This window comes from Caretta caretta, chromosome 14 (genome assembly GCF_965140235.1).
Source record: "Caretta caretta isolate rCarCar2 chromosome 14, rCarCar1.hap1, whole genome shotgun sequence".
Taxonomy (NCBI): Eukaryota; Metazoa; Chordata; order Testudines; family Cheloniidae; genus Caretta; species Caretta caretta.
The window spans coordinates 1,082,515-1,105,641 of NC_134219.1; the positions used below are offsets into that span (position 1 = coordinate 1,082,515).

Sequence of the window (23,127 nt, forward strand, 5' to 3'; positions counted from 1 at the left end):
AGCTCTAGCAGCTGAGCTAAAAGAGATTTCCACAGCTGGCAGCAGTAGTAGAACCCTTATCCAGTACTCTGCATGAGGCCTAGCCCTTAGGTAACTGCCTGCAGAGCACCAGGTCAAGGCCCTCTGTGCTGCTGCAGCAGAGCAAAGGGGACTTAAAGCTGCACTGAAGTGGCCACTGGGGATTTCCTGAGCTTATGGCAAGGTTGGTATAGCCGCCACCTGCTTCTCGCCCCGTGCCCCCCTCCCCCTGCATTGCATAGGATATGGGAGGGGTGGGGCTGAAATGTGCTGTGCTCCAGTGATCGGGCCAGAGGGGATGATTTCATCTGGCATAGGCAACCCTGGGGCTGTTCTAACTTGCTCCAGGGACAAAACCAGCTACTGTTGCTTCCTGGTGGAAAGGTGAATAATGTTACCTTTGCCCCCTCTCTTCTCAGGTGAGCTGAGTGAAGCCTCGGTGCATGTCATTCACAGTATACTAGAGCCTGCTCCGGTCCGCGTGGGGGTAGTGGTACCCCGCAGTCCCGCAGCTGGCTGTTTGGTTTGGTTTACCCACACCTGCGTGGGGCTCCAGCTGAGTGCAGTGCTTCTCCTGCTGGCTGGGGAGCCTAATGGCACCACTTTCCTGACAGTCACTGGCAGTTTCACCATGAGGACTGTTTGATTACCTGATGACAGGGGGCCCTGGCAGGAGCAGGGGGTTTGTGTGGCTAGGGCCCTGTCCCTGGGCAGAGTGAACTTTGTCCTCCCGACTCTGCTGTCCCCACAGTGCCTTGTACCACTGCCCACGTCCGCACTGGCTACATCCATCGCTCCCCCTGGAATTAGTAGTGCCCCGGCCAGAATGTGTCAACCCATCTCCTCCGTGGGTAAATGCCCCCTTTGCCCCAACGCACCCTCAACACTGACCCCTTGACTGTCCACCCCTGTGGGTCCAACACCCCTCAGTGCCTGCCCCCACCAGCCCATGGCTAGTTTCTCTATAATGTATTGTTCACGCACAAGGCTCTATCCCCTGGAACAGCCCCAATGGGGAGGAGCTAATGTGGCCTTGCCAAAGACCAGAGGACAACATCGCCCAGGCTACCGTGCACAGCTGCTCCCAGCAACCCCCCGAAGTGCCCCGTCCCTCCTGCTGCCATGACTGCACTGGGCCTGAGAGCACTGCCTGCGGTTTTGCCTGCCCCCTTCGTCCCCCCCACCCCCCCTCAGTTCTGGTCATGGGGCAGGAGAGACTGGGCCCACCCCCTGTGTGAGATCCTACCCACCTGTGGGGACCCTGTGACGAAGTGGGACTGTTCTTAATGTTTCCTCTGAATAGTGTGGGGGTGCCTCAGTTTCCCCTAGGCAGTTCTTAAGTATCTAGGGGGTGGGGTAAGGGTGTATGATCATTGCAGAGCCCTGGAGGGCAGGTGTGGGCAGGGGTCTGGACACAGAGAATGGCCGACACCCTGTTTCCTGGCAACTGATGGCCTGGGCCCTTCCCCCCTGCGAGGTGAGAGCTAAAGGGTTGGAGAACAAAGGAATCAGGTGCCCTCCTGGCCCGGGAAAGGAACAAAGCCCAGAGGAGGAGGGGCTGGAGGGAGTTTCAGTTTGGGGCTGGCTGGGACATGGAGTGAAGGGCAGACGTGGTTGTCTGGCTCCCTGCCCCCCAAAATGGACCCAGCTGAGGGGTCCTGTTCTCTGTACCCCCAGCCCCAGGCCCTGGCAAGGGAAGCGGCTCCTCGGGCTCTGCTCTGCCTCGCCGAGCTGCCAGAGGCTGCCGGGCGCTGCAGAGCTCCGGCCCCTGGGGAGAGGGGCGCCAAGGCCACTTTCTGCGTCTCTCCCGCGCCTCCAGGTCCGGCCCCGCCGGTGAACGGCAGCTGCGGGTTCGCGGCCAGCTCACGGCCGGGGAGAGCAGCCCAGGCCCGATGCGGAGGGATGGGCACACGCTGGGCCCCGCAGTCCAGTGCCAGCCGCTGCAGGGCGCTCTGTGCCGTACGGCGGGGGGCGCCTGGCCGGACCCCGGAGGCTCCCGTGTCCACAGCACGTGCACCTTGCGCGGGGGCCCGTGAACCGGGGCCGAGGGGGTCGCAGCCCGCGGAGCCGAGCCGCGGGGCCCTTTCCCGCGGGGGTTAACAGCCTCCGAGCGGGCATCGGCTTCGGGGGTGCGAAGTGCTGGGCCCCCTGCGCCCAGGGTCCGCGCCCGCCGGTCTGCACGGCCCGGCCCCAGCGCAGCGCCCCCGCCGGGCTGTCAGGCTCCCGGACGCCGGAGGGGGCGCACGGACCCCTGCTCCCCAGAGCGCCCGGGCGCTGCGGCCGGGGGCCGGGTGAGGAGCGGCGCGGCTGGTCGGGCGGGGATGGGGCTGGGGCGAGGCGCGCTGCCCGCGGGCGCCCTGTGTCTGGGCGCTGCGCTCAGCGGCACCCTCAGCTTCGGGCTCCTGGCCGCGGCCATCGGGTCGGACTATTGGTACCTGGTGCGGGTGGAACCGGCGCGGGACCCGGAGCCGCTCAGCTCCCACTCTGGGCTCTGGCGGGTCTGCGAAGGTAACGGGCGCCGGGACCCCGCCGTCGGCTCGGGCACCCCCACCCTGCCAGCCCCGGTTCCCCGTCGGGGACCCGCATTTATCGGCGCTCCATCAGCCTCCTCCCGGGCTCCCGCGCCTCCGGGCGTTGAGGCAGCTGCGGGCCGGCGCTGCCGTGAGCTTCCCCAGAAGCAGTGACCCTGAACCCCCCCCCCCCCCCCAGGGTGCGCTCCCGGCACCCCGCGGCGTTCCGCCCCGGGAGCGCGGGGTGCGCGCTGCGAGCCTGCCTCGGGGCCGGCGCGCCTCGCCCTTCAGTGCCAGCTGGGCGGGGGGCCCTCGGCTTCTTCCCGGCCCCCTTGGCTCCCCGGCCCCGCTGTGAGCAGCTGCTGAGCACACCGGCGGGGAGCTGCCCGCGGCCCCCTCCCTGAGGCGCTCCCGCCTCCCCTGTCCGGCAAGTCCCCTGCCCAGGGGCGCAGAGCGCGGTCCGCTGGCTCGGGTTCCCATGCGCGCCTGCGGTCCGGGCTGGAGAGACAGACGGGACCGGGGCCCTGCGGGGAGAGGTGAGGAGCTAACCTGGGCGCCTGGTTCTGGAGACCGGCAGGGCGCTGCCAGAGTGAGTACGGAGTGGGAGGGGGCTGAGAGCCACTGTAGCCCTGTATGGGAGAGAGACCACCTCAGCCAGGGGTTCCTGGTGCCAGCACCTGGGCGGATCGGGCACGTGTGTGCGGGGGGGGGGGGGGGGGAGCAGCGCTCAGCCGGTCTCCCAGCGTCTCCTGCCCTGAGCCTGGCCCAGGAGACAGCAGCAGCTGGTTTAATTGCTGATAATTGTCTGCGGAAGTCACTGGCCCCCCAGCCTTTCCGGGGCTTTGCTCCCCAGGAGTTCAGACGCCAGCCTGGGACTGGAGCCCGGATTCTCTGCTCCCACCACAGGCCTCGGTGACCTTGGGCCCATCACTGTGTCCCGCACCTAGCACCACAGCCCTGTCCTGCTGCCCTGTGGTGACGGGAGGGCAGCTAGGGACTTGGCTAGCAGGGCTGAGCAGAGGGCCCCAGGAAGGGAAGAGACCAGCTGCTGCGGCCTCTCCAGTTGTAATGTCCCTGTCCCTCCTGGGGGCATGGAACCTGACAGGGGATGTGGGGAGGGGCTGTGCCCAGGGCAAGATGTCTCCTACCCAGGGCAGCTCCCACTGCTTGCCAGGATTGGGGGGTGGGGGCTGGCAGGAGCAGCCCCCACTGGTGAGGGGGGCTTGCAGAACAGCCCCAAGGAGACAGCGCTTCGCTGTACTCTGGATCAGGGCTGCTGCTGCTGGTTCGCAGACCTTGCGTTGCAATTACTTGTGTCTCATTACGGTCCCCGGAGCAGGCCTGTCACAGGGGCTGCTGCCGACTGGATCCTTTCCCTGTTCCCCAGGGCTCCTGTCAGTTTGCAGGGCGCTGTGCCCCCAGCCAGGCAGGTCAGAGGGCCCCTTCATGCTGCCTTTCATTCCAGTGGGCCACATGCCAGACCTCCCCGCAGAGCCGAGGGGCATGTTCCTGGGATCTCGTTATTGGGCAGCTGCTTCTCAGGGGGGGCTCAGAGGTTCATTAACGACTGTCCCATGTGGTGTTGCATCCAGTCACTGCTGCTCTGCTGGGTCCTGGCGGCTAGAGTTTCTGCTTCTTGATGTGCCACTTTAGTGTGCATGGGAGGCTGGAGCCTGACGCTAAATTCTCCAAACACACCTGCAGGTGCTGGCTTTGCACTGAGCTCTCCTGCAGGAGCCATCCCCGGCAAAAGGGAACTACACTCTCATGCCTTGCCTAGGAGCTGTGCCCTGTCAGGGGAGTATGGCATCCAGGGTTTGGCTGCATGAGGTCCCCATCTTCCTGTTAGCTCCTCCTGTGGCCACGCACAGAGCCCTGGCTTGGCCTCAGACAGGGCCTGTGGCTTTGGGACCAGAACTCCAGAACCCAGGCCTGCAGCTGCTCTCAGGGCATGGGGCAGACAGGAGCATCCCTTCCACAGGGAGGGAATTCCGTACCTGCAGTGGGCGAGAGCCCTGCTTCGGGGCAGGAAGAGGAGGTGATGGCATGATTGGCATGTACAGCACTGCCCTGGGGAGTTCCCAGCCCTGCTGGGGCAGAGGTGGCCATGGGGATCCCAGAGAGAACGCCATGGGAGGGGGGTTCCTGCTGTCACAGGGGCAGGAAGGCTCCATAAAGGTTTCTGAGGAGTGGGTGGGTGCATGGGGCTCTCTGCATTTCAGAGGCTCCTCCAGAGAGAAGGGCGGTTGGCTAACACAGAACTAACAGCTGCAGGTCCACCCCCAGCCAGGTGCAGGAGGCCCCAGCTCCCACATCTGTACCCCAGCCCTGAGCTCCCTGCTGAGAGCTCTCACTGAGCTGAGCAATGCCACCCGCATGGGGAGCTCTCTACTCACTAGTGAAATTGTCCCCTTAGCCCCAACACCCATCCCTGGCTTGGCCCCCAGCAGATCCCCATGGATGTTGGGGTCCCTGCCCTGGGGGCTGTAAATCCTCCATAGAGCTTCTCTCCTCACCACCTCCCCCACACCCCGGTTTCCAGAGTCATAGATTCGAGGCAGATGAAACCGTTAGGATGGTCTCATCTGGCCTCCTGTATAACACAGGCCAGAGGACCCCCGTTATGTCCCGGCTGGGGGCTGGTTTATTTTCTCCTCTCCTTTCCAGGCAGGAATGTCTGCATCCCACTGATTGACCCATTTGGGAGCGAGAGCCAAGAGGTGCCCACGTCACTGCAGCATCTTATCTGTGAGTCGCCCTGGCCCCCAGGAGGGAAGTTGTCCCGGGCTTGCTCACGGGGGGGAGGGGTGCCCAGTGTGCTGCTCCATGGGGGGCTCTGCTCAGGACGCCCACACTCAGGTGTCCCTGTGCTGGGTCCCTGCGTTGGCTGCAGGAAGGGGAGCAGGACGGGGCTGTGCCGGGGCCAGTGCCCAGGGCAAGGCCTGGAACAGTTGAGGCTCATCCCTCCTGGTGGGCACAGCGCAGGGCAGAGACCTGTGTTACGGCCACTTCCGTCTGAGCAGCCTGAAGCCAGGGCGTGTACTGCCTCCGGAGGCCACCTCACTGTGTCCTTGGCAGGCATGCACCGGGCCTTCGTGGTCATGCTGCCACTCAGCCTCATCCTCCTCGTCCTCGGCTGGATCTGTGGCGTTGTCAGTTCCTTGGCACAAAGCCGCCAGCTGCTGCTCTTCACAGGCTCCTACTTGCTGCTGGGAGGTGAGTGCCTGCGGCCGGCGTGCGTGGGCAACGCAGGGGGACGTGCAGGCCACAGGCTCTCTCGGGGGCTCAGTCCCTGCAGGGAGCAGCCAGGGGCCCAGGTGCTGTGGCAGCCACTGGGAACGTGCTGTGGAGTCGCTGAGGCTGCGACGGGTTTTCAGCCATCTCCCACTGTCGCACTCGCTGCTCAGGGGGCTCCACCACGGGGTCCTGCCCAGCTCCAAGCCCTGCTGCCCCGTGCTGGCAGGGGCGCAACCTGGGTCCTGGTTTCACTAGCACAGACGAAGCTGAAGGTGCTTGGACAGTACCCTGGATTTTCCCCTTGCGGCCCTGCCAGCTGGTGTGCCTCTGGCCCTGGGTTCTCTCCTTGCTGCTGCTGGGATGTGGGGCTGGGCACAGAATTGCAATGCGGCGGGGGGGAGGGGGTTGATTCCCTGAGCAGACAGCTACAGACCACTGCCCAATACAGGCCACCACGGAGCCACACTGCCCCGCCACTGACCCAAGGAAATGGCCGCAAAGTGACCCTGAGCTCACCGGGAGCTCAGTTCCCAGCCCATGGGTAACGGACAGGACCCCTGCAGCCCTGGGTGGGGGAGGGGCTCTGCCAGAGGTGGTGGCATGTTGCTCTTTACCCTGTTGTGGATCAGCAGCACCCTCTTTGCGCTAGGCGCTGTACAAATAGAACCAGAGTCCTGAGCACCGACTGGCTCCTGCTGGGGGGAGTTTACGTTTTCAGCCTGAGCAGGAGAGAAGCATGTGGGCCCCCTGGTGGGAGAGGGTAGTTTGTGGCTCTAGCAGGATTGGCTTAGTAACCCCTCCTGTTCGCACTCATGCCTATCAGGGCTAAGCGACACCGGTGGGGCCAGTGTGGGGCTAGGGCCAGCTGCCGGGTTCTCTGCCAGTAGTTGGGGATGAGCTCTGGGCTGCCCAGTCCTGCCCCCGGCTCTCTCAGGGAGCTGCTGCCCAGCCTCTAAATTAAGCACATTTTTGGACTGTGATTTGAATTGTCCCTTGGACCCATCCTCGCATCTGCGTCATGGCAGGCGAGGGAGGGGCACCTGCTGGCTGAGGGGAAGGTGGGGGTTTGGGGCTGGGACCCCCCTTTCCCTGCTGAGCCTCGCCTGGGGGGACACGCAGAGACAGACCGCCTGGTGCTCTGTTGCCCTGGCACTGGGGGGATGGAGACCGAGGGAGCCTGATGCAGGCGGAGAGCCTGGCACTGCCTGTCTCATCCCCTTGGGGCAGGGCTGGCCTCTTCACCCCCTCACCAGTAGCTACTCTCTTTGGCCCTGGCCTGGGATATCTGTGCCTCCCTGCCTGTCCTTGGTCTCTCCCTCACCCCATGTGCCGTGCCCAGAGCCCTGTCTCGCTCCAGGCTGGCTGGGGGGCGACTGTCCTGGCCAGGCCTGCTCCCCACTGGCTGCGTTTCAGCGCTGCCGGCCGGCTGCGGGGCAGGCAGGATTCTGCACTGGTCCCGGCCCCTTTGTGGCCAAAGGAGAGTGAATAACCGGGAAGCTTTTTGCTTTGAGGGCCGTAACGTGCCAGGTATGCAACCCAGGGCCGCGCCGTGAGCAGCGTCAGGCGAGAGTGCTGGGGTCAGGGCTGGGCGCGAGATTGCACGCTTGGTACCAGAGGCATGGTGCTAAGCCACCCTCTGTGGCTGCTCCCAGCCACGTGACCAGCGTGGGGGCAGCTCTCCCTGGGCCTGGCTGCTCTGCGCTCTCTAGGGACTGGACCCCATCAGGACCCCAGTGCAGGGAGCTCTGTAAAGCTGCGGTTCCTCTGCTGGGAAATCTCCCCACCCCCTTCTTTCTTCTCCTTCGGGGGTGCTGTGCCGGGAGCAGCCAGGACTGCTGGCAAGGTGGGGGGGGGCTACTGGGCTGGGGAGCTGCCCCTCTGGGCCACGCCAGAGCCTGGGGTGACTCTCTACTGTAGGTGCAGAGTCTCACTGTAACCCCCGGAAGCCAGATATCTCCCACTTCCCTTTGCTGAGCTCCCTGTCGCTCAACAGATGTGCTTCGTACCAATTCCTGCCTGACCCTGAACCTCATCTGGGGCCAGGGGTGACCGTGTGTGTGGGGGGGGGCGCCCTGGGGACGGCCAGGGAATCTCTCCCATTTGTTACCAGCTCAGCTGTGACTGATTTGCTGACAAGTGGCCAGAGAGGAGCAACTTAGGTGCCCCTTTGAGCATTATTAGAGATTCGCCCCATGGCCCGGTTCTTTGCCATGGGAGGCGTGCCAGCTGCATTCCCTCACTGGGCCTTTTGAATCCCACCTCAGCTCTTCCCAGTCCCGGGCTGGTCTCTGGAGCTTGTGATCACAGGGCCAGGCCGTGTGGCTGCCCCAGGCATCCCCACCCCTTGGGTGTGACTGCACCATGGGAGAGCTCATCACGTGGCATCGAGGGGAGAGGCAAACAGCTACCCAGGCACCATACTCAGCGGAGCCAGGCGTTCTGGAGCTGGGCTGTTTGGGCCCCCCCAGCTGTCTCCCAGCTGGAAGGCTCAGTAATTACCCTGTCGCTCACTCTGTCTCGCATCTACACAGGGCAATGACTCCTCTTGTTCGTTCACCAGCACGCGTCTGCCCCCATCGCTGGGGTAGCTGCACCAGTCTGTTACGGGGGGTTGCTCCCTCCGCAGCAGGGCAGGGCTCCCCCCAGTGCAGACAGGAACAGAGGCTCCATCATGCAGTCACCTCGGCTGAGCCCCCAGCTTCGCTGAGCCTGGCTGGCAGCAGCTGCACTGCAAAGCCATGTGCAAGGTGCTGCGGCCTCGCTGGTCCCATGCGCCCCTGTGGGGTCCCCAGAACGTCCAGGCACGTATCCCGTGGCTCATTGTGCTGCAGAAAGCTGAGCTGCTCTAGGGTTCCCTCCCAGTGCATTGGGAGAGACCTACCAGTGCTTCCAGGCGCACGGAGACCCATGCGAAGGGGTCAGAGTGGGGTACCTGCAGCCTCTAGGCAGGCGGCTGGCTGCAATCCTAGGAGGGCTGCAGCGTGTGCCGGGGGGCAGCACTCAGGTCAGGAGGGTCTCAGCCAGCATTTCTCAGATGCAGCCACCAGCAGACTTTTCTGCAGACACGAGAGTCTCCTGGGCAGAGATGGGGGCAAGGTGGGGGCAAAGCAGCAGCCGCCAGCTGTTGCTCCTGGATGCGCCGCCTTGGTGCTTGCTGGCACTGCCAGCAGGGATCAGTGCCCTGCACCACACAGCCTCCCCGGGAGCTCTGGGCAGCGCCTCTGGAGATGTGGGGCTGGATGTGCGGGGTGCCAAAGGAACCTGGAACTCCCAGGCAGCTGGTGAGTTCCCTGTCCACCTTCCTGAGGGTGGCAGGGCTTGGGCTTGGACAATGGTCAGAGTGGCCACCAGGGAGCGTCGGGGGCTGCACCGTAAGGCCACCAAAACCGTTCCCAGGTGTGCTGCTGCCATGGCACCAGACTGGCCCAATCGCAGCTGTGGTGGACCTGGCCAGGGCCCCAGGCCAGCACCGAGCCCTGCCTTCTCTGCCTCTCGCAGGCCTGCTGACACTGTCGGGGATCAGCGTCTACATCAGCTACTCTGGGGCGGCCTTCGCCGAGACCGTCCGCATATACAACCAGCAGGACTTTGACCACGTCCGCATCAGCTTTGGCTGGTCCATGGCACTGGCCTGGCTCTCCTTCAGCACTGAGGTGCTGGCCGGCTCCCTCCTCCTCCTCGCTGCCCGGCTCCTCAGCCTGCAGCAAGCCACACGCTCCGTGGCCATCTGAGCCGCAGGGAAACAGGCAGGGACACCCCAGCGCTCTGCCATCTGCAGCTTCTTTGGGACTGACCTTTCTGCCACCCCGTGCCCCACACACCCAGCTGCAGGCCCCCTGCATTGCAGTCCCTGCTGCTGGGAGGGTAGTGGGTAGGGGGCAGAGGCTAAAGCCCCACAGCAGCAGGCCCAGACTGACTCTCCACCCCCTGGTGCTGCTGGCTACAGCCTGGATTCCCTGAGTTCTTGGGGCTGAGCCAGTGACTTGGGGATGGACCTGGCGGCCAGCTCCCCTCGATCCAATGGACCCTGGCTACGATGGAGGCCAGCCTGTTAGAGGGGGCCTACACCCTCCCCACACAGAGCCAGGCAGCTGCAGGGAGAATGATGGAGACAAGGTGAGAGCACAGGGCCGCTGCACCATGCTCAGCCATGGCTCGTGGAAGACCTGGACAACAGAGCACCCGTCACAGCAGGGCCAAGCCTGGGGTGAAGGAAGCAGGGCCAAGGAGCAGTCAGCCCCAGCCTGAGGCTCCTCTGCTTGCAGCCTGCCACAGCCCCCTGCTGCCGGGGCTGCCACTGCTTCAGCCGCCCTCCCACTGCCAGAGCATCTGGCCTCCTGTCCTCTGCCCAGCATGTCCCAATAAAAGGTTCCTCTCTGATTCCATAGCTAGCACCTGTCTGTCCCCAGAGCCTCCCACCCCTCCCAGGCCCCAGGCTACCACAACCCCTGGGGGCTGAGAGAACTGGAGGCCCGGCCTCTGCCTGCACGGCCTTGCAGCCACCCCTCTGCCGCAAGGTGTTAGAGAGCTTATTCCTTCACTCTCCCACTTCCCTGGTTCTTCTCGCATGAACAGAGAGCAACAATACCCGAAGTCCGAAGGTGCAAACAATTCGATGTTTATTGGGGTGAACTTCCAGCAAGCTAAATACAAGTTCCTTTTTCCTTATTTTCGAATCCCAACTTACTTCCTGTTTGTCCCTAATTTATATAGTAATATTCTTAGCTATACCGACAGGTTTCAGAGGAACAGCCGTGTTAGTCTGTATTCGCAAAAAGAAAAGGAGTACTTGTGGCACCTTAGAGACTAACCAATTTATTTGAGCATGAGCTTTCGTGAGCTACAGCTCACTTCATCTGATGAAGTGAGTTGTAGCTCACGAAAGCTCATGCTCAAATAAATTGGTTAGTCTCTAAGGTGCCACAAGTACTCCTTTTCTTTTAGCTATACCTTAACCAATCATTCTACTAAAATTTAACTAACCAATCCTAACATATTGTAACATGATCAGCTAACCAATTATATCCCACCACCTTAATTAGATTACACCCAGCAAAATTAATTATACAGCAGACAGAAACAATCACAGAACCAGACAGAGATTATACAGACAAACAATAACAAAGTGGGAACTATAATGACAAAACAATACAGGAGTGAGGATTTCACATCCCAGTACTGATAAGTGAGTTCTTGCCAGACAGGATGCTGTTTCCTTTTACATTCTCTAGGCACTCCCTTTCTCTGGAGGTGATAGGCATTATCAGGACAGGATTGTATTCAGGACAGGATTGTATTCCTAACAGCCCAATAGCACCTTCTTTCAATGTGACTAGTTTGGAATGTGAGGATGTGACCTGTCGCTTCCCAGCTTATGGCTGCCTCTGCTGCTTAGCCAAAGGCCTTAGCCTAAGCACAGGGCCTCAGACTGTCACAGTAAGAAAAGGCCCTTACACTGGCAGACAGTGATTTTGATTCTTTCTTTTATACCTCTAACTAGCCAAGTGATAAGAATACACCTAAATTCTTAAAGTATAGGCCTTTATAGACAGGCCTGAATATCTATATCCTAACACAAGGGCTGCTGCAGCACTGCCTTGGCCCCAGGGGCTGGATCTCCCGGCCTGGGAAGGAGCAGGGCTGAGCAGCACCCGGAACCCCTCTCCGTATGCCCCATCCGGCTGCGGCGCAGCGGTGCCTCTTGCTGAAGAAACTGAATTTTGGCAGCCATGGTGCAGTGCGCTCCTGACCAGCTGGAGCCCTGCACTAATACAGCCTTAGCAGACAAACCCCTAAGCCAGGCCAGGAGCTTGTTCTTTATTTAGCCACAGGGAAGTAGAGCAGCCTCTCCAAGGCTCCAGGCGCCCCCACATCAACCCACAACTGCAGCCAGCCCCAGGAAAGGGAGCGTTCAACCAAGAACTGCAGAGACTCCATCGTGGGGTGCCCCAGCCCTGCCCCCTTACACCAGGGCTCTCTCAGCATGGCCCCCGGTGGGCTGCTCCATAGCACGTTCCAGGGGCTCAGTACCCGCATGGAGAATGCCCTGCCCCCCCCGTATCACTGGGACCCAGCTGTGGCAGCACCGCATGGGCAGGGTCAATCCCTCAGGCGGGCCGCTTAGGGCTTGTGGGTCACAACCAACACCTTAAACTCCAGCCAGAGCCCACAGGCAGGCTGCAGATCCGGGGGCATGGGGTCACGTGCGCCCAGGAAGCACAGCGGGATTCAGTGCCTGAAGGAAGCTGCCCAGCTGGCAGCTGAGGGGACTGGCTGTCAGCTCCAGCAACCAACGGGTGCAAACCTGCCGCGCCAGCAAAGGCACTGAGCAAAGCACGCTGCACCAGCGCTTCCAGCCCTGCATCCTCTACAGCAGACTCCAGAGCCTGGAGCCCAGCTGCCAGGCTCCAGGGCGTAGGTCCTCACACGTTCCCTGGGTGTAGCGGGCACCCAGGAATCCTAGAGCTGTTGGTCACGCTGCCCTGTGTGCAGGGCCCATGGCGCACATCCCTATGGGCAGGGATCCGCGGCTCCCGGCCTTGCCCCCAGGCCCCTGGGAAGCTGTCACCCTAGATTGTGGGATACCTCCAGAGGCACTGTGGGAAGAGGGGCCAAGGCCCTGTTTCAACTGGCAGCAGCACTGCATCCACAGACGTCTCTGGCAGCGTGGGGAAGGCCTGCTCCTGTGTTTGGAGCAGTGAGCAGCTTCTGGCTGGGCCGGTGAAGTGTAGACAGGTGAGCAGGAGGCTCAGGGGCAGTGCAGCCCAGCATGGCTCAGTCATCGGGCTGGGTAATGCAACCACTAGGGCCATGCCCCGTTTAACTCCCACTGCCATGGCCCTGGCTGGCTCCATTCCCCGAGTGGGGCTGGCCCAGACAGGCAAGCCCCGACTCCGCTGCACTGTGGCTGGAGCCGGCCATGTGGGCCAAGTGGCTGTGGTTCCCATGTGGGTGGCCAGCCAGTGGCATCCTGCTGGGCAGGCTGGGCCCCCAGCTCGCGCTGGGATGTTCGATCCTTGCTTGGCAGCCCTGGGCTCCGAAGGGCAGAGGCGGGGACAGTCTCCTGTCTGGCCTGGGTGCACCCCTCCTGCCCTCTCTAGGGTGCAGCACCTCGCTCCCGCCTGCACTGCTCGGCCACAAATTTCAGCTTGTTGGCTGCCAGCTGGGTGTCCTGTGCGGAGACGTCACAGTGCCAGACGGCCCGCAGGGAGCGCGCGGCCCATGGGAACAGCCGCACGCTGACAGCACGCCCTGTCTCAGCCACCTCCTCCTCGCTCACCGCCTGCATGCGCTCACACAGCTCCTCAGGGGACAGCCAGGGCACAGCCACCGTCACCAGCACCATGTTGGTCTCCACGGCCGAGGGGTCGACGGAGCAGATGGGCGAGCCAAGCTCCCAGACGCCTGGGGGTGAAGGACACATGCTGTTAGGCTGTGCCTGAACGAGCGCCAGGCTTGCCCCCCATGGCGCAGAGGGATTCTGCAGGCCCTGGGGTAAAACAGTGAGGGGCCCATCCCTCCTCTGCTCACAGGAGATGGGGCTGGGGGAGCTGCAGGGAAGGCACCAGGTTCCCCTTTTGACCCTCCTGGGAGCCCCTAGCTGGATCCCTTACCCTCCCAGGGCAGGCAAACCCCACAGCCTTTCTGTGCCCAAGCTGAGCTCCCAGGCCTGAGCCAGGCACGTGCTGAGGGACAAAGAGGAGGATGGGGCCAGGACACCAGGGTTATCCCTGACTGAACTGGGCCAACCTCAGCTTCCCCGAGCCAGGGGCAATGTGTCCTGGGCTCCTGCCCAGCAGGGTCCAGCCTATCCCCTCCCCCACCCATAGGCACAAAGCCCTTGGCCTCGCTTCTGGAGCAGGGCACCTGCCGGCACCTTGGGCGAAGCTGCGGGCGTTGCCGTGGTCTCTCTGCAGCGTCTCCTCCATGCGCTCCAGCCCTACGCGGGCAGCTGCCGCCAGCACCCCTGCCTGGCGCATCCCTCCACCAAGCAGCTTCCGCATGCGCCAGGCCTCTGCCACGAACTCTCTGCAACCAGCAACCAGTGCTCCGGCCGGGGCACCCAGCCCCTGCACTGCCAAGAGAGGAAGTCAGAGCTGGCCCCCAAGGGAACCACCCCGTGCCCCAAAGGGGCCTCCCACCCTGACTCCTGGGTATCTGCTGCCTGTCCCAGAGTGGGCTCCCCCTGGAGCTGTCTCATGCCCCTCCCAGCTGGCCCTGGGGACCTGCTCCGTGGTGCATCATCTTCCCTGCACCCCCTGTCTCCGGACACACCTTGGAGAAGCAGAGGGAGACGGAGTCGCAGTGCTGGGTGATCTGAGCCGGGGCGATGCCTTGGGCCACAGCTGCATTCATCAGCCGTGCCCCGTCCATGTGGATATGCAGCCTGTAGCGGTCAGCAAGCAGGCGCACCTGGAGAGGAGAACGTGGTGAGGCCGGGGCCAGTGGAAGCAGCTGGATGCGGAGCCCCAGAGAGCTGCCAGAGGCTGGACTCAGGGCCCATGGCAAGGCTGTGGCTTTGTGTAGCCTGCTGCCCCACCCTGCCCTCGACACCCAGCCCAGCCACTCAGTCTCAGATAAGGCCCTGCCTTTGGGGCCGAGCACACGTGGGTGGCTGCATCCTCCAGCCAGCGCACCCCTGTGATACAGGGCACAGAGGGCAGTTGGCCCAGCTGCTCCGAGTTAGCAGGCGGGGCAGGAGTTGGCTCTTGAACCACCAGACCAGGAGCCCCAGACGGCGCCTTGGGGCTGAGGCCAGGGCCGGTGGTGCCGCCCCACAGGAAGCTTCTCATGCCAGCTCCAGGAGCCAGGCAGCGGGACGGGCTGCGCTGAGAACAGCGCACTCGTGGACTGCGAGACGCACCTCCCTGAGGTAGGCAAGGGGGAGCACCCGGCCCCCTGCAGAGTTGTGGGTGTTCTCCAGGCAGATGAGCACTGAGCGAGGGTGGTACCGGCTGCCATAACCCGCACGGACTGTCGACTCCAGCTCGTCGAGGTCCAAGGTGCCATCTGGCAGATTCTGCAGCACCTGGGAATGGACCCCAGCTACCTATGCCCGGGACAGCATGGTGAGTGTGGGCAGGCCCGAGGGCACCCAAAGCCACGCTCTGTCCCAGCGAGCCATGTTCACCAGAGTGGGAAAGAAACATCTGACCATGGCTCACTTCCACATATAACTCCAAGGTGTCCCCGCCCCACCCCTGCTCCAAACCTATCCTACCCCCACTACATCTCCATCCCACACCTCCCCGATCTCTCCCAGCCCAGGGTGTTCCCGGGACTCCTGTGCTCAGCCCTTGCACCCTGATGCTACCCGCAGTGTGGCCTTCTGCCATGGCCTGCGGCTGCTGAGCACATCACCCGAGTGAGGGGTTGAGCCCTGGGTTTGCACAGAACCAGCCCCATGACCGCTCATTTAACAGCAAGCCAAGAAAAGCCGGAGCCTTGGTAGAGGCCTGAAGCACCAGAGGCCGAGGGGGTGGGGCAGGGGACAGCCGGGCACCCCGGGGCGGAGGAACACAGAGCTCCTCGGGCAAAGCCTGGCAGGGCATTCTTTCCCCCACGGTTGCTGCTGCGAGTGGCCACAGGGGGGCAGCAGCTGGCCAGGATTCACAGTCCTACTGTGACCTGCCTGAGAACTTGGCCCAGTGCTGCCCCCCTGTGACCCCGTCCCACACCCCCTCCACTAGAGACACCTGCCCCCCTCCATGTTAGAGCGATGGGGCAGGGGCAAAGCCTCTGGCCCCACACCAGGCCATCCGCGCACATGCAGACACTGGGACAGCAGCCACATGGGGATTTGTTTCTGAGATTCAGGCCCTGCTGGGGTTCTGACCCCGCTCTGCTCCCCTGCTCACGACAGACACAGTGTGTGTGCACGGCCCTGCCCAGGCAGTGAGCGTACAAGACTCTCCCCAGCTGGGACCATGCAGAGGTGGGGGATGCTCCTCGTGCATCCCTTGGCCCTTCCCTCCATGCCGGGAGGGTTTGGGGCAGCGCTCCCCACCCGGGAATCCCAAACGGGATCAGAATCTGACCCACCCATTCCAGACCATCCAAAGCTGCCCTGAGGCGACAGGGCAGCGCCCTGCGGTTTCCTTAGCCAGGGGAGGGTGCCCAAGCCAGGCCCAAGTGCACCGCATACCTGAGCAACCCCTCCCTGTTCGAAGACGTGCAGATGGGCCTCCCTCCCGACGAGCAGCTGAGCCCCCCTTCGCTGGCAATGGCACATCACTGGGACAAGAGAGGGCAGTGAAGGGGGACAGGAGGGGGATGGGTGGGGCCTTGGTAGACAGACTGGGGGAAGCACGTCAGGAGCAGTTCCACGGGGCCGAGCCGTGTGGGGCACAAAGCAGCAGGGCTCTGGCCCCACAGACAGGCAGATTGTGGGCCCAGCAGGGGCTGCTTTGGCATTCCCCTTCACCAAGATGTGCCGTGTGCCTCCCTGTCTCCTGGGGAGCAGCTGCCACAAAAGCCAGCTGCCGACTGAGCCCCTGGGGCCAGGGACTGGCCACCCCATGGCTCAACCACAGGGGCACTTGAAACAGTCCCGGCTGCCCCTGAACAAGTGGTGCTTGCCACAGCAGCCCCTGCTGCAACTGGCTGGGGTGGGATTAGCTGGCAGCTTCCCCCCACCCCCCAGTCAGTGCTCCTGCCCTGCCCCCCACAGCACCCCGTGCTGGGACAAGGCTGGGGTGGGATTAGCTGTGAGCTTCCTCGCCACCGTCAGTGCTCCTGCCCTGCCCCCCACAACACCCCCTGCTGGGACAGGCTGAGGCGGGAGTAGCTGGGGGCTCCCCCCACAGTCAGCACTCCAGCCCTGCCCCCCACAGCACCCCCTGCTGCGGAGGGATTAGCCGTGAACTCCCCCCTACCATCAGTGCTCCTGCCCAGCTCCCCACAGCACCCCCTGCTGGGACGGGATCAGCTGGGGGCTCCCCCCCACCCGGTCAGAGCTCCTGCCCTGCCCCCCACAGCACCCCCTGCTGGGACAGGCTGGGGCGGGAATAGCTGGGGGCTCCCGCCACAGTCAGCGCTCCCTGTTCCCCACAGCATCCCCTGCTGGGACAGGCTGGGCTGGGAGTAGCTGGGGGCTCTCCCCCACCATCAGTGCTCCTGCCCTGCCCTGCCCCCCACAGCACCCCCTGCTGGGACAGGAATAGCTGGGGGCTCCCCCCACAGTCAGCGCTCCCTGTTCCCCACGGCACCCCCTGCTGGGACAGGCTGGGGTGGGAGTAGCTGGGGGCTCCCCCCCACCATCAGTGCTCCTGCCCTGCCCCCCACAGCACCCCCTGCTGGGACAGGCTGGGGCGGGAGTAGCTGGGGGCTCCCCCCACAGTCAGCGCTCCCTGTTCCCCACGGCACCCCCTGCTGGGACAGGCTGGGGTGGGAGTAGCTGGGGGCTCCCCCCCACCATCAGTGCTCCTGCCCTGCCCCCCACAGCACCCCCTGCTGGGACAGGCTGGGGCGGGAGTAGCTGGGGGCTCCCCCCACAGTCAGCGCTCCCTGTTCCCCACGGCACCCCCTGCTGGGAGAGGCTGGGGCTGAAGCTTTAATTTGGCAGAGACACACTTCCCAGGCCCGCGGCAGCCAAGAGCCACTTGCCGAGCCGCTGCTCAGGGGGTGCTACGGAAGAGCCCGGCAGCTGGCTCGTAGCCAGCCAGCGCTGCGCTGGTCTGCCCGCCCCACGGGACTCACCAGCAATGAGGTTTGCCATGGTCGACGTTGGCACAAACAAAGCCTCCTCCGTTCCTAGGAGCTGGGCGGCCACGTGCTGCAGCTCTGCATGGAAAGGGTCACAGGGGCGCGCGCGGGGGGGTCATTAGCACTTGGGGCGGCATGCGAACAAGAGAACGTGCCAGCAATGTGCCCCTCATGGCAGCAACCAGTGGGGCAGCTCACAGAATCCGTGTGCCCTTTGGGGGTGGGGGTAGCACAGGCACCGAGCAGGGGGTTCCTGTCACCCTGGAGCCCTCCAGCTTGGCCGAGACCCACTGCATTGACCCCTGCTGCCCTGGCAGGTGATTTGCTCGGGGTTCAGTGGGTCCCTGCCCCAGCCCTGGCAGGAGAAGGGAGGGGCTGGGCACTCGTTCTGCTCATGACCAGACTTCGAAAGTGTACCAGGAAGCCCCTGCAGAAGCAGCATCTGCCCACCTGATGTGTGCGGGAGGGGGAGCCCGAGTTCACAGCCCCATGGGATCCGTTCCTGGAAGCTGATGCTCGGCCCCCTTGCCCTACACACCTGCCCTCCCCCGGCCCCTCCTCTCCGTGCGGTTCCGCTCTGGGCTCCCCACAGCTGCTGCCACTGTGTTGTCCTGCTTGTGACCCACCCCGGCTACCTGCAGAGGGGAGGGCTGGCCCCACCCTGGGGCTGGGCACGTCTGTGGGAGCAGGAGTCTGCGGGGGGGGCCAGGGCAGCCCACTCTCTGGCTCTGAGTGGGGGTGTCCCAGCCACCGGGGCCCGGTCACCACAGCGCTGCCCCCAGGCCTCACCATTGACCGTCGGGTCCTCCCCATAGTCGTCATCCCCCACCTCGGCCTGGGCCATGGCCTGTCTCATCTCCGCGCTGGGCCGGGTCACTGTGTCGCTGCGCAGATCCACCACATGGGGCTGGGCCCCCCAGCTGCGCGGGGCCGGCGGCGAGGGGCTGGGGTGGGAGAGCACAACCAGCTTGGAGAAGAACGGGCAGGCTAGGCAATGTCTGTGATGGCCTGGCTGGGCCAGCCCCCCCCGGGCTCTTCCCTGCCCCCCCAGGCCTCTCCCCCTGTCCTCCCCTGCCCTCTCCCCCCCCTCTCCCCCCGGCCTCTCCCCTGCCCCCCCCAGGCCTCTCCTGCCCTCTCCCCCCGGCCTCTCCCCTGCCCCCCCGGCCTCCCCCCTGCTCCCCTGCCCTCTCTCCCTGGCCTCCTCTCCCCCCGGCCTCCTCCCCTGCCCTCTCCCCCCCCGCACTCCTCCCCTGCCCTCTCCCCCCGGCCTCCTCCCCTGCCCTCTCCCCCCCCGCACTCCTCCCCTGCCCTCTCCCCCCCCCGTACTCCTCTCCCCCCGGCCTCCTCCCCTGCCCTCTCCCCCCCCCGCACTCCTCTCCCCCCGCACTCCTCCCCTGCCCTCTCCCCCCCCCGTACTCCTCTCCCCCCGCACTCCTCCCCTGCCCTCTCCCCCCCCGTACTCCTCTCCCCCCGCACTCCTCCCCTGCCCTCTCCCCCCCCCGTACTCCTCTCCCCCCGCACTCCTCCCCTGCCCTCTCCCCCCCCCGTACTCCTCTCCCCCCGGCCTCCTCCCCTGCCCTCTCCCCCCCCGCACTCCTCCCCTGCCCTCTCCCCCCCCCCGCACTCCTCTCCCCCCGGCCTCCTCCCCTGCCCTCTCCCCCCCCGCACTCCTCTCCCCCCGGCCTCCTCCCCTGCCCTCTCCCCCCCCCGCACTCCTCTCCCCCCGGCCTCCTCCCCTGCCCTCTCCCCCCCCCGTACTCCTCTCCCCCCCCCCGTACTCCTCTCCCCCCGGCCTCCTCCCCTGCCCTCTCCCCCCCCGCACTCCTCTCCCCCCCCCGCACTCCTCCCCTGCCCTCTCCCCCCCCGCACTCCTCCCCTGCCCTCTCCCCCCCCCGCACTCCTCTCCCCCCGGCCTCCCCCAGGCCTCTTCCCCTCCCCGCCTCCCTCCAGCCTCTCCCCCTCCACGCCCTCGCCCCCCACCTCTCCCAAGCCTCTAATCCCCCCCCCGGGCTTCTCCCCCCACTGCGGCCAGGCCGCGCCCGGGCCGTCCCCCCCACGCACCCATCGGCCGCGCCGGGCCGGGCCGGGTCGGGCCCCCCCCCCCTTGCAGGGAGGCCCGGTCGCCCCGGTGCGCCGTGGGGCGGGGGGGGGCTTGCAGGGCGAGCGCCCCCCCCGCCCGGCGGCACGACCCACGCGAAGCAGCCGCAGCATCGCCCCCCCCGCGCCCAGCTGGACTACAGGGCCCAGCATGCCTTGCGGCAGCGGCACCGCCCCGTGCCGGCCGCAGGGCATCCTGGGAACCGCAGCCCCCGCCCGGCCGGGGCTGGAACCCAGAGCCCAGGGGGCGTGGCCGGGGGCGGGGTCTGCCGGGCGCCCCGCCCTCCCGGCTGGCTCTCCCCCCCTTTGCCCCCCCCCACCTGGGGGCTCCCGGCCCCTCCGCTGTGGGGCTGCCCGAGGGGCCCAGGCGCCCCGGTTCGTAGCCCGGGGGGTGGCTCCGGGCGGCAGCCACCGGGCGCAGAGCCTGGGAGCGAGCGGATGTCCATGGTTAGGTGTGGTTGTGGGTCCAAAGCACACTGGCTCCTGAAGAACTGGCCGGGGCCGTGTGGGGCAGCTCTGCCCGCCCCACCCGGGTCTCTGGGCCAGGCCTGGGGGCCGCCGCGGCATGCAGGTGCCTGGGGAGGCAGGTGGCGCCAGCCGGGTGAGGTTTCGAGCAGGCCTGAGGCAGCTCGGCTCTGACCGCAGGCCCCAAATGCAGCCCGTGATGTCCCGGAGCGGTGGCCCCGTCCAGGCAGGGGCCGTGCAGACACAGGGGGAGAGCGGCCTCTGCCCCAGAGAGCTCGCATTCGAAGGCGGCGTGTCGCTGAGCCGCTGCCAGGAGGACGCGTCCCCTGACGTGCTGGGCTGTTAGGGCTGCCGGTGTTTCTTTTGATGCAGGTTTCTCGGAGCAGTGGGGCTGCCTGGCTAATCAAGGGCAGGGATATGAGCTGGGCTAACTCTGATCCCTTGGCAAGCCAATGCCCTCCTAGGGCAAAGCATGGGTGAGGAGATGCAGGAATCTGCAGCCCAGTTCCAAGTGCAGCATTGGCACGCTTTGTCCATGTGAGGTTTGCCCGTGGCAGGAGTGGGAGGCGGATGAAGTCTGCAAGGAGTGGGGCTTATAAGCGGGTTACTGTCCCCAGGGGACATGTTCTGATGTTACTGACTGCTTGATGCCATTTGCTGACACCCGAAGACAATTACTCTGCAGGAGTCTCTCTGGCCAAGTGTAAGAGTACCTGTGGCAGGGACAGAGGCAGGGTCTGACTCATGTGTCTGGTACCATCACCCTGCTCCATCCCCAGCAGGGAGGGGAACTCCTTCTCTGGCACCCTTGGCTGCAGACCATCAGCATGGCCCCGGTTCTGCATGTGTGTTTGGTGCCGGGGACCTGGCTAGGGGAGGAGAGGGGAGGGAGTGCTGCCCTATGCCAGTGGCTAAAGAAATCAAGTAAGGGCCCTCATTCCCAGGTGCCCTCCCTGCTATCCTGTCCTGACCCCAGTGAACCCATCCCTGTCTCTGGGAAGCTCCCTCTGCCCCTGCCGGCTGAAGTCCCAGTTGTGCTCTCAGATCCTCCTGATCCTGGCCCCACTATGGCAATGGCAGGGCTGCTGCAGGAAGGGAATGACCAAGGGGACACTCAGGCTGAACATGGCTGGTTTGTGCTGTTCTCCTCCCCAGCACTCTCACAGTCACCTTGGTGCTCTGAATCTGCAGCTCCCTCAGGCTCCATTGCCCCAGCCCCTGGTCCCTTTCTGGGGGTGACTCCTCCACCGGGTGTTCGCCGGCTCCGGAAGAGATCCCTGGGTCAGAGCGGGCATGTTCCTCACATACTGTGGGTCGGCACTCTTCTCCAGGGAGATGGGCAGTTTGAATCCAACCTTTGTGCCTTTTCTGTGCACACACAGAAACATATTTATTTAATTGTAATTATTCTTGTCACGCTGCTACAGCTGCTAACAGGAAACCAAAGCAGTGACCTTTGTTGCTGGGAATCCGAGCCCAGCCTGGCAGTTACAGCCCTCTGCACTGGAGTCTAATGCTCAATACGGCTGGCGCACAGGTGGGTAAACGGGTTGTATGGAGATCAATATAAAATCTCCTCCCCCTTTGTTCCGAGGCTCTACAGAACTCTTGGTCCCCTGACAAAACCAACATGCTGCACACACAAAAGTCGCTGTGTGCATGGCTCAGAAAGGCCGTGTCCTGCTCCACCATGAGCCTTTTCCGCTCTGTTCCAATCCCACTCCCAGCCTTGCCAGGAGAATGGCTCTGTGTGGCCTGTATGCTGACGGGTGTCCAGGCACACGCTCATGCACATGCTTTACAGGTCCACACTGGGAGGAAGGCCATTTCTCAGGACAGGTTCCGAGGCCCCGGTGAAATCCCCCAACTGACTCCTCTTGCTTGGGCTGTGGCAGGGAGAGAGGGGCTGTGCCATCCCCAGGGCAGCAGAGGGGGAGTGCCTGCAGTGAGTGAAGACTTTGGCCGGCTGTGTCGGTGAGGAACGCTGGGACTTCAGCTGTTCTGTGCATGGGGTCTCCCTCCTTGGCCCCCCAGGGCCGAAGGAGGAGGCAGTGCCCAGATGGGAACTGGAGGGACTCAGACTAAACATTGCTTATATGATGGGCAGGAGAAGCTGGGCCCGCCAAGGGGCTCTGTGATTGTGTCCTGGAGCAGTGGACGGCTGTAAGAACCTGCATAGAGCAGAAAGGGCCAGGGGTTGGTCCCTGGGGAGCCCTGTGAGCTGGCTGAGTGCAGCAGCACAGCTGAGAGCCATGCACTCCCCGCAGGTATCTACTGGGTCACAGTCATGAGGTCTGTAGCAGCCCCCCAGGAGGGGGCAGGTTCAGTGCCAGAACCTGCCTGACATGTGGAGAGATGTCCCGGATATGGCTCTGAGCACCAGGATCCAATAAACCCCAGCATGTCTGCTGCGGAAGCCCAGAGCCTGGCCCCTGCCAGGCCCTCTTGGGGTCAGTGGTTCCAGGGAGGAGGGCAGGACGAATGCTATCATAGCACATGGGGCCATTCCCCAGGTCAGGGCAGCCCGTGGAGCTGGGCCTATACCAGCACTGTCTTCAGAGAAGAGAAAAGAAAAGGAATACTTGGGGCACCTTAGAGACTAACCAATTTAGTTGAGCATAAGCTTTCATGAGCTACAGCTCACTTCATCGGGTGCACGCAGTGGAAGTGAGCTGTAGCTCACGAAAGCTCATGCTCAAATAAATTGGTTAGTCTCTAAGGTGCCACAAGTCCTCCTTTTCTTTTTGTGGATACAGACTAACACGGCTGCTACTCTGAAACCTGTCTTCAGAGAGTCACTCCACAGCCCTGGTACTGGTCAGTCTCCAGCCAGGGAGCAAGCCCAAGAGGGGATCCACCTCCCCCTCTGTTTGTGCTATCTGGGCCATTCCCGTGAGCAGTATGGGGGGGAGGGGGGAGCATGGTGCATGGCCCCCAGTTTGTCCCCCCTACAGCGCAGACCCCTTCCTCCTGTTAATGGGCTTTCTGCACAAGCACCCTGCCCCCGCACATAGGTGCTGGAGCTAGGGGTGCTGCCGCATCCCTGACTTGAAGTGGTTTCCATCATATCCAGGGTTTACAGTTTGGTTCAATGGCT

At 64.1% G+C, this 23,127-nt stretch overlaps 2 protein-coding genes across 3 annotated transcripts; one reads left to right on the plus strand and one right to left on the minus strand.

Annotated features, from left to right (window-relative positions):
- The first annotated feature begins 2,257 nt into the window (after positions 1–2,257).
- TMEM235 (transmembrane protein 235) lies at positions 2,258–10,145 on the plus strand. The gene is made up of 4 exons (XM_048817977.2): positions 2,258–2,526; positions 5,196–5,276; positions 5,607–5,744; positions 9,264–10,145. The coding sequence occupies exons 1-4, from the start codon at positions 2,340–2,342 to the stop codon at positions 9,494–9,496; spliced, it is 639 nt and encodes a 212-aa protein (XP_048673934.1). The 5' UTR covers positions 2,258–2,339; the 3' UTR covers positions 9,497–10,145.
- A 1,417-nt stretch (positions 10,146–11,562) lies between these two features.
- LOC125621261 (uncharacterized) lies at positions 11,563–19,614 on the minus strand. 2 transcript variants are annotated; one of them, XM_048817976.2, is made up of 8 exons: positions 19,530–19,614; positions 18,258–18,412; positions 17,463–17,546; positions 15,910–15,998; positions 14,629–14,814; positions 14,040–14,177; positions 13,642–13,834; positions 11,563–13,169 (listed from the first exon to the last, which is right to left on the minus strand). In XM_048817976.2, exons 2-8 carry the CDS (start codon positions 18,322–18,324, stop codon positions 12,862–12,864), a joined length of 1,065 nt encoding a protein of 354 aa, XP_048673933.2. In that variant the 5' UTR covers positions 18,325–18,412; positions 19,530–19,614; the 3' UTR covers positions 11,563–12,861. The 2 variants fall into 2 exon arrangements, with proteins under 2 accessions (XP_048673933.2, XP_048673932.2); XM_048817975.2 differs by lacking the exons at positions 15,910–15,998; positions 17,463–17,546; positions 19,530–19,614 and having other exon boundaries at positions 18,258–18,334.
- Between the last annotated feature and the right edge of the window lie 3,513 nt (positions 19,615–23,127).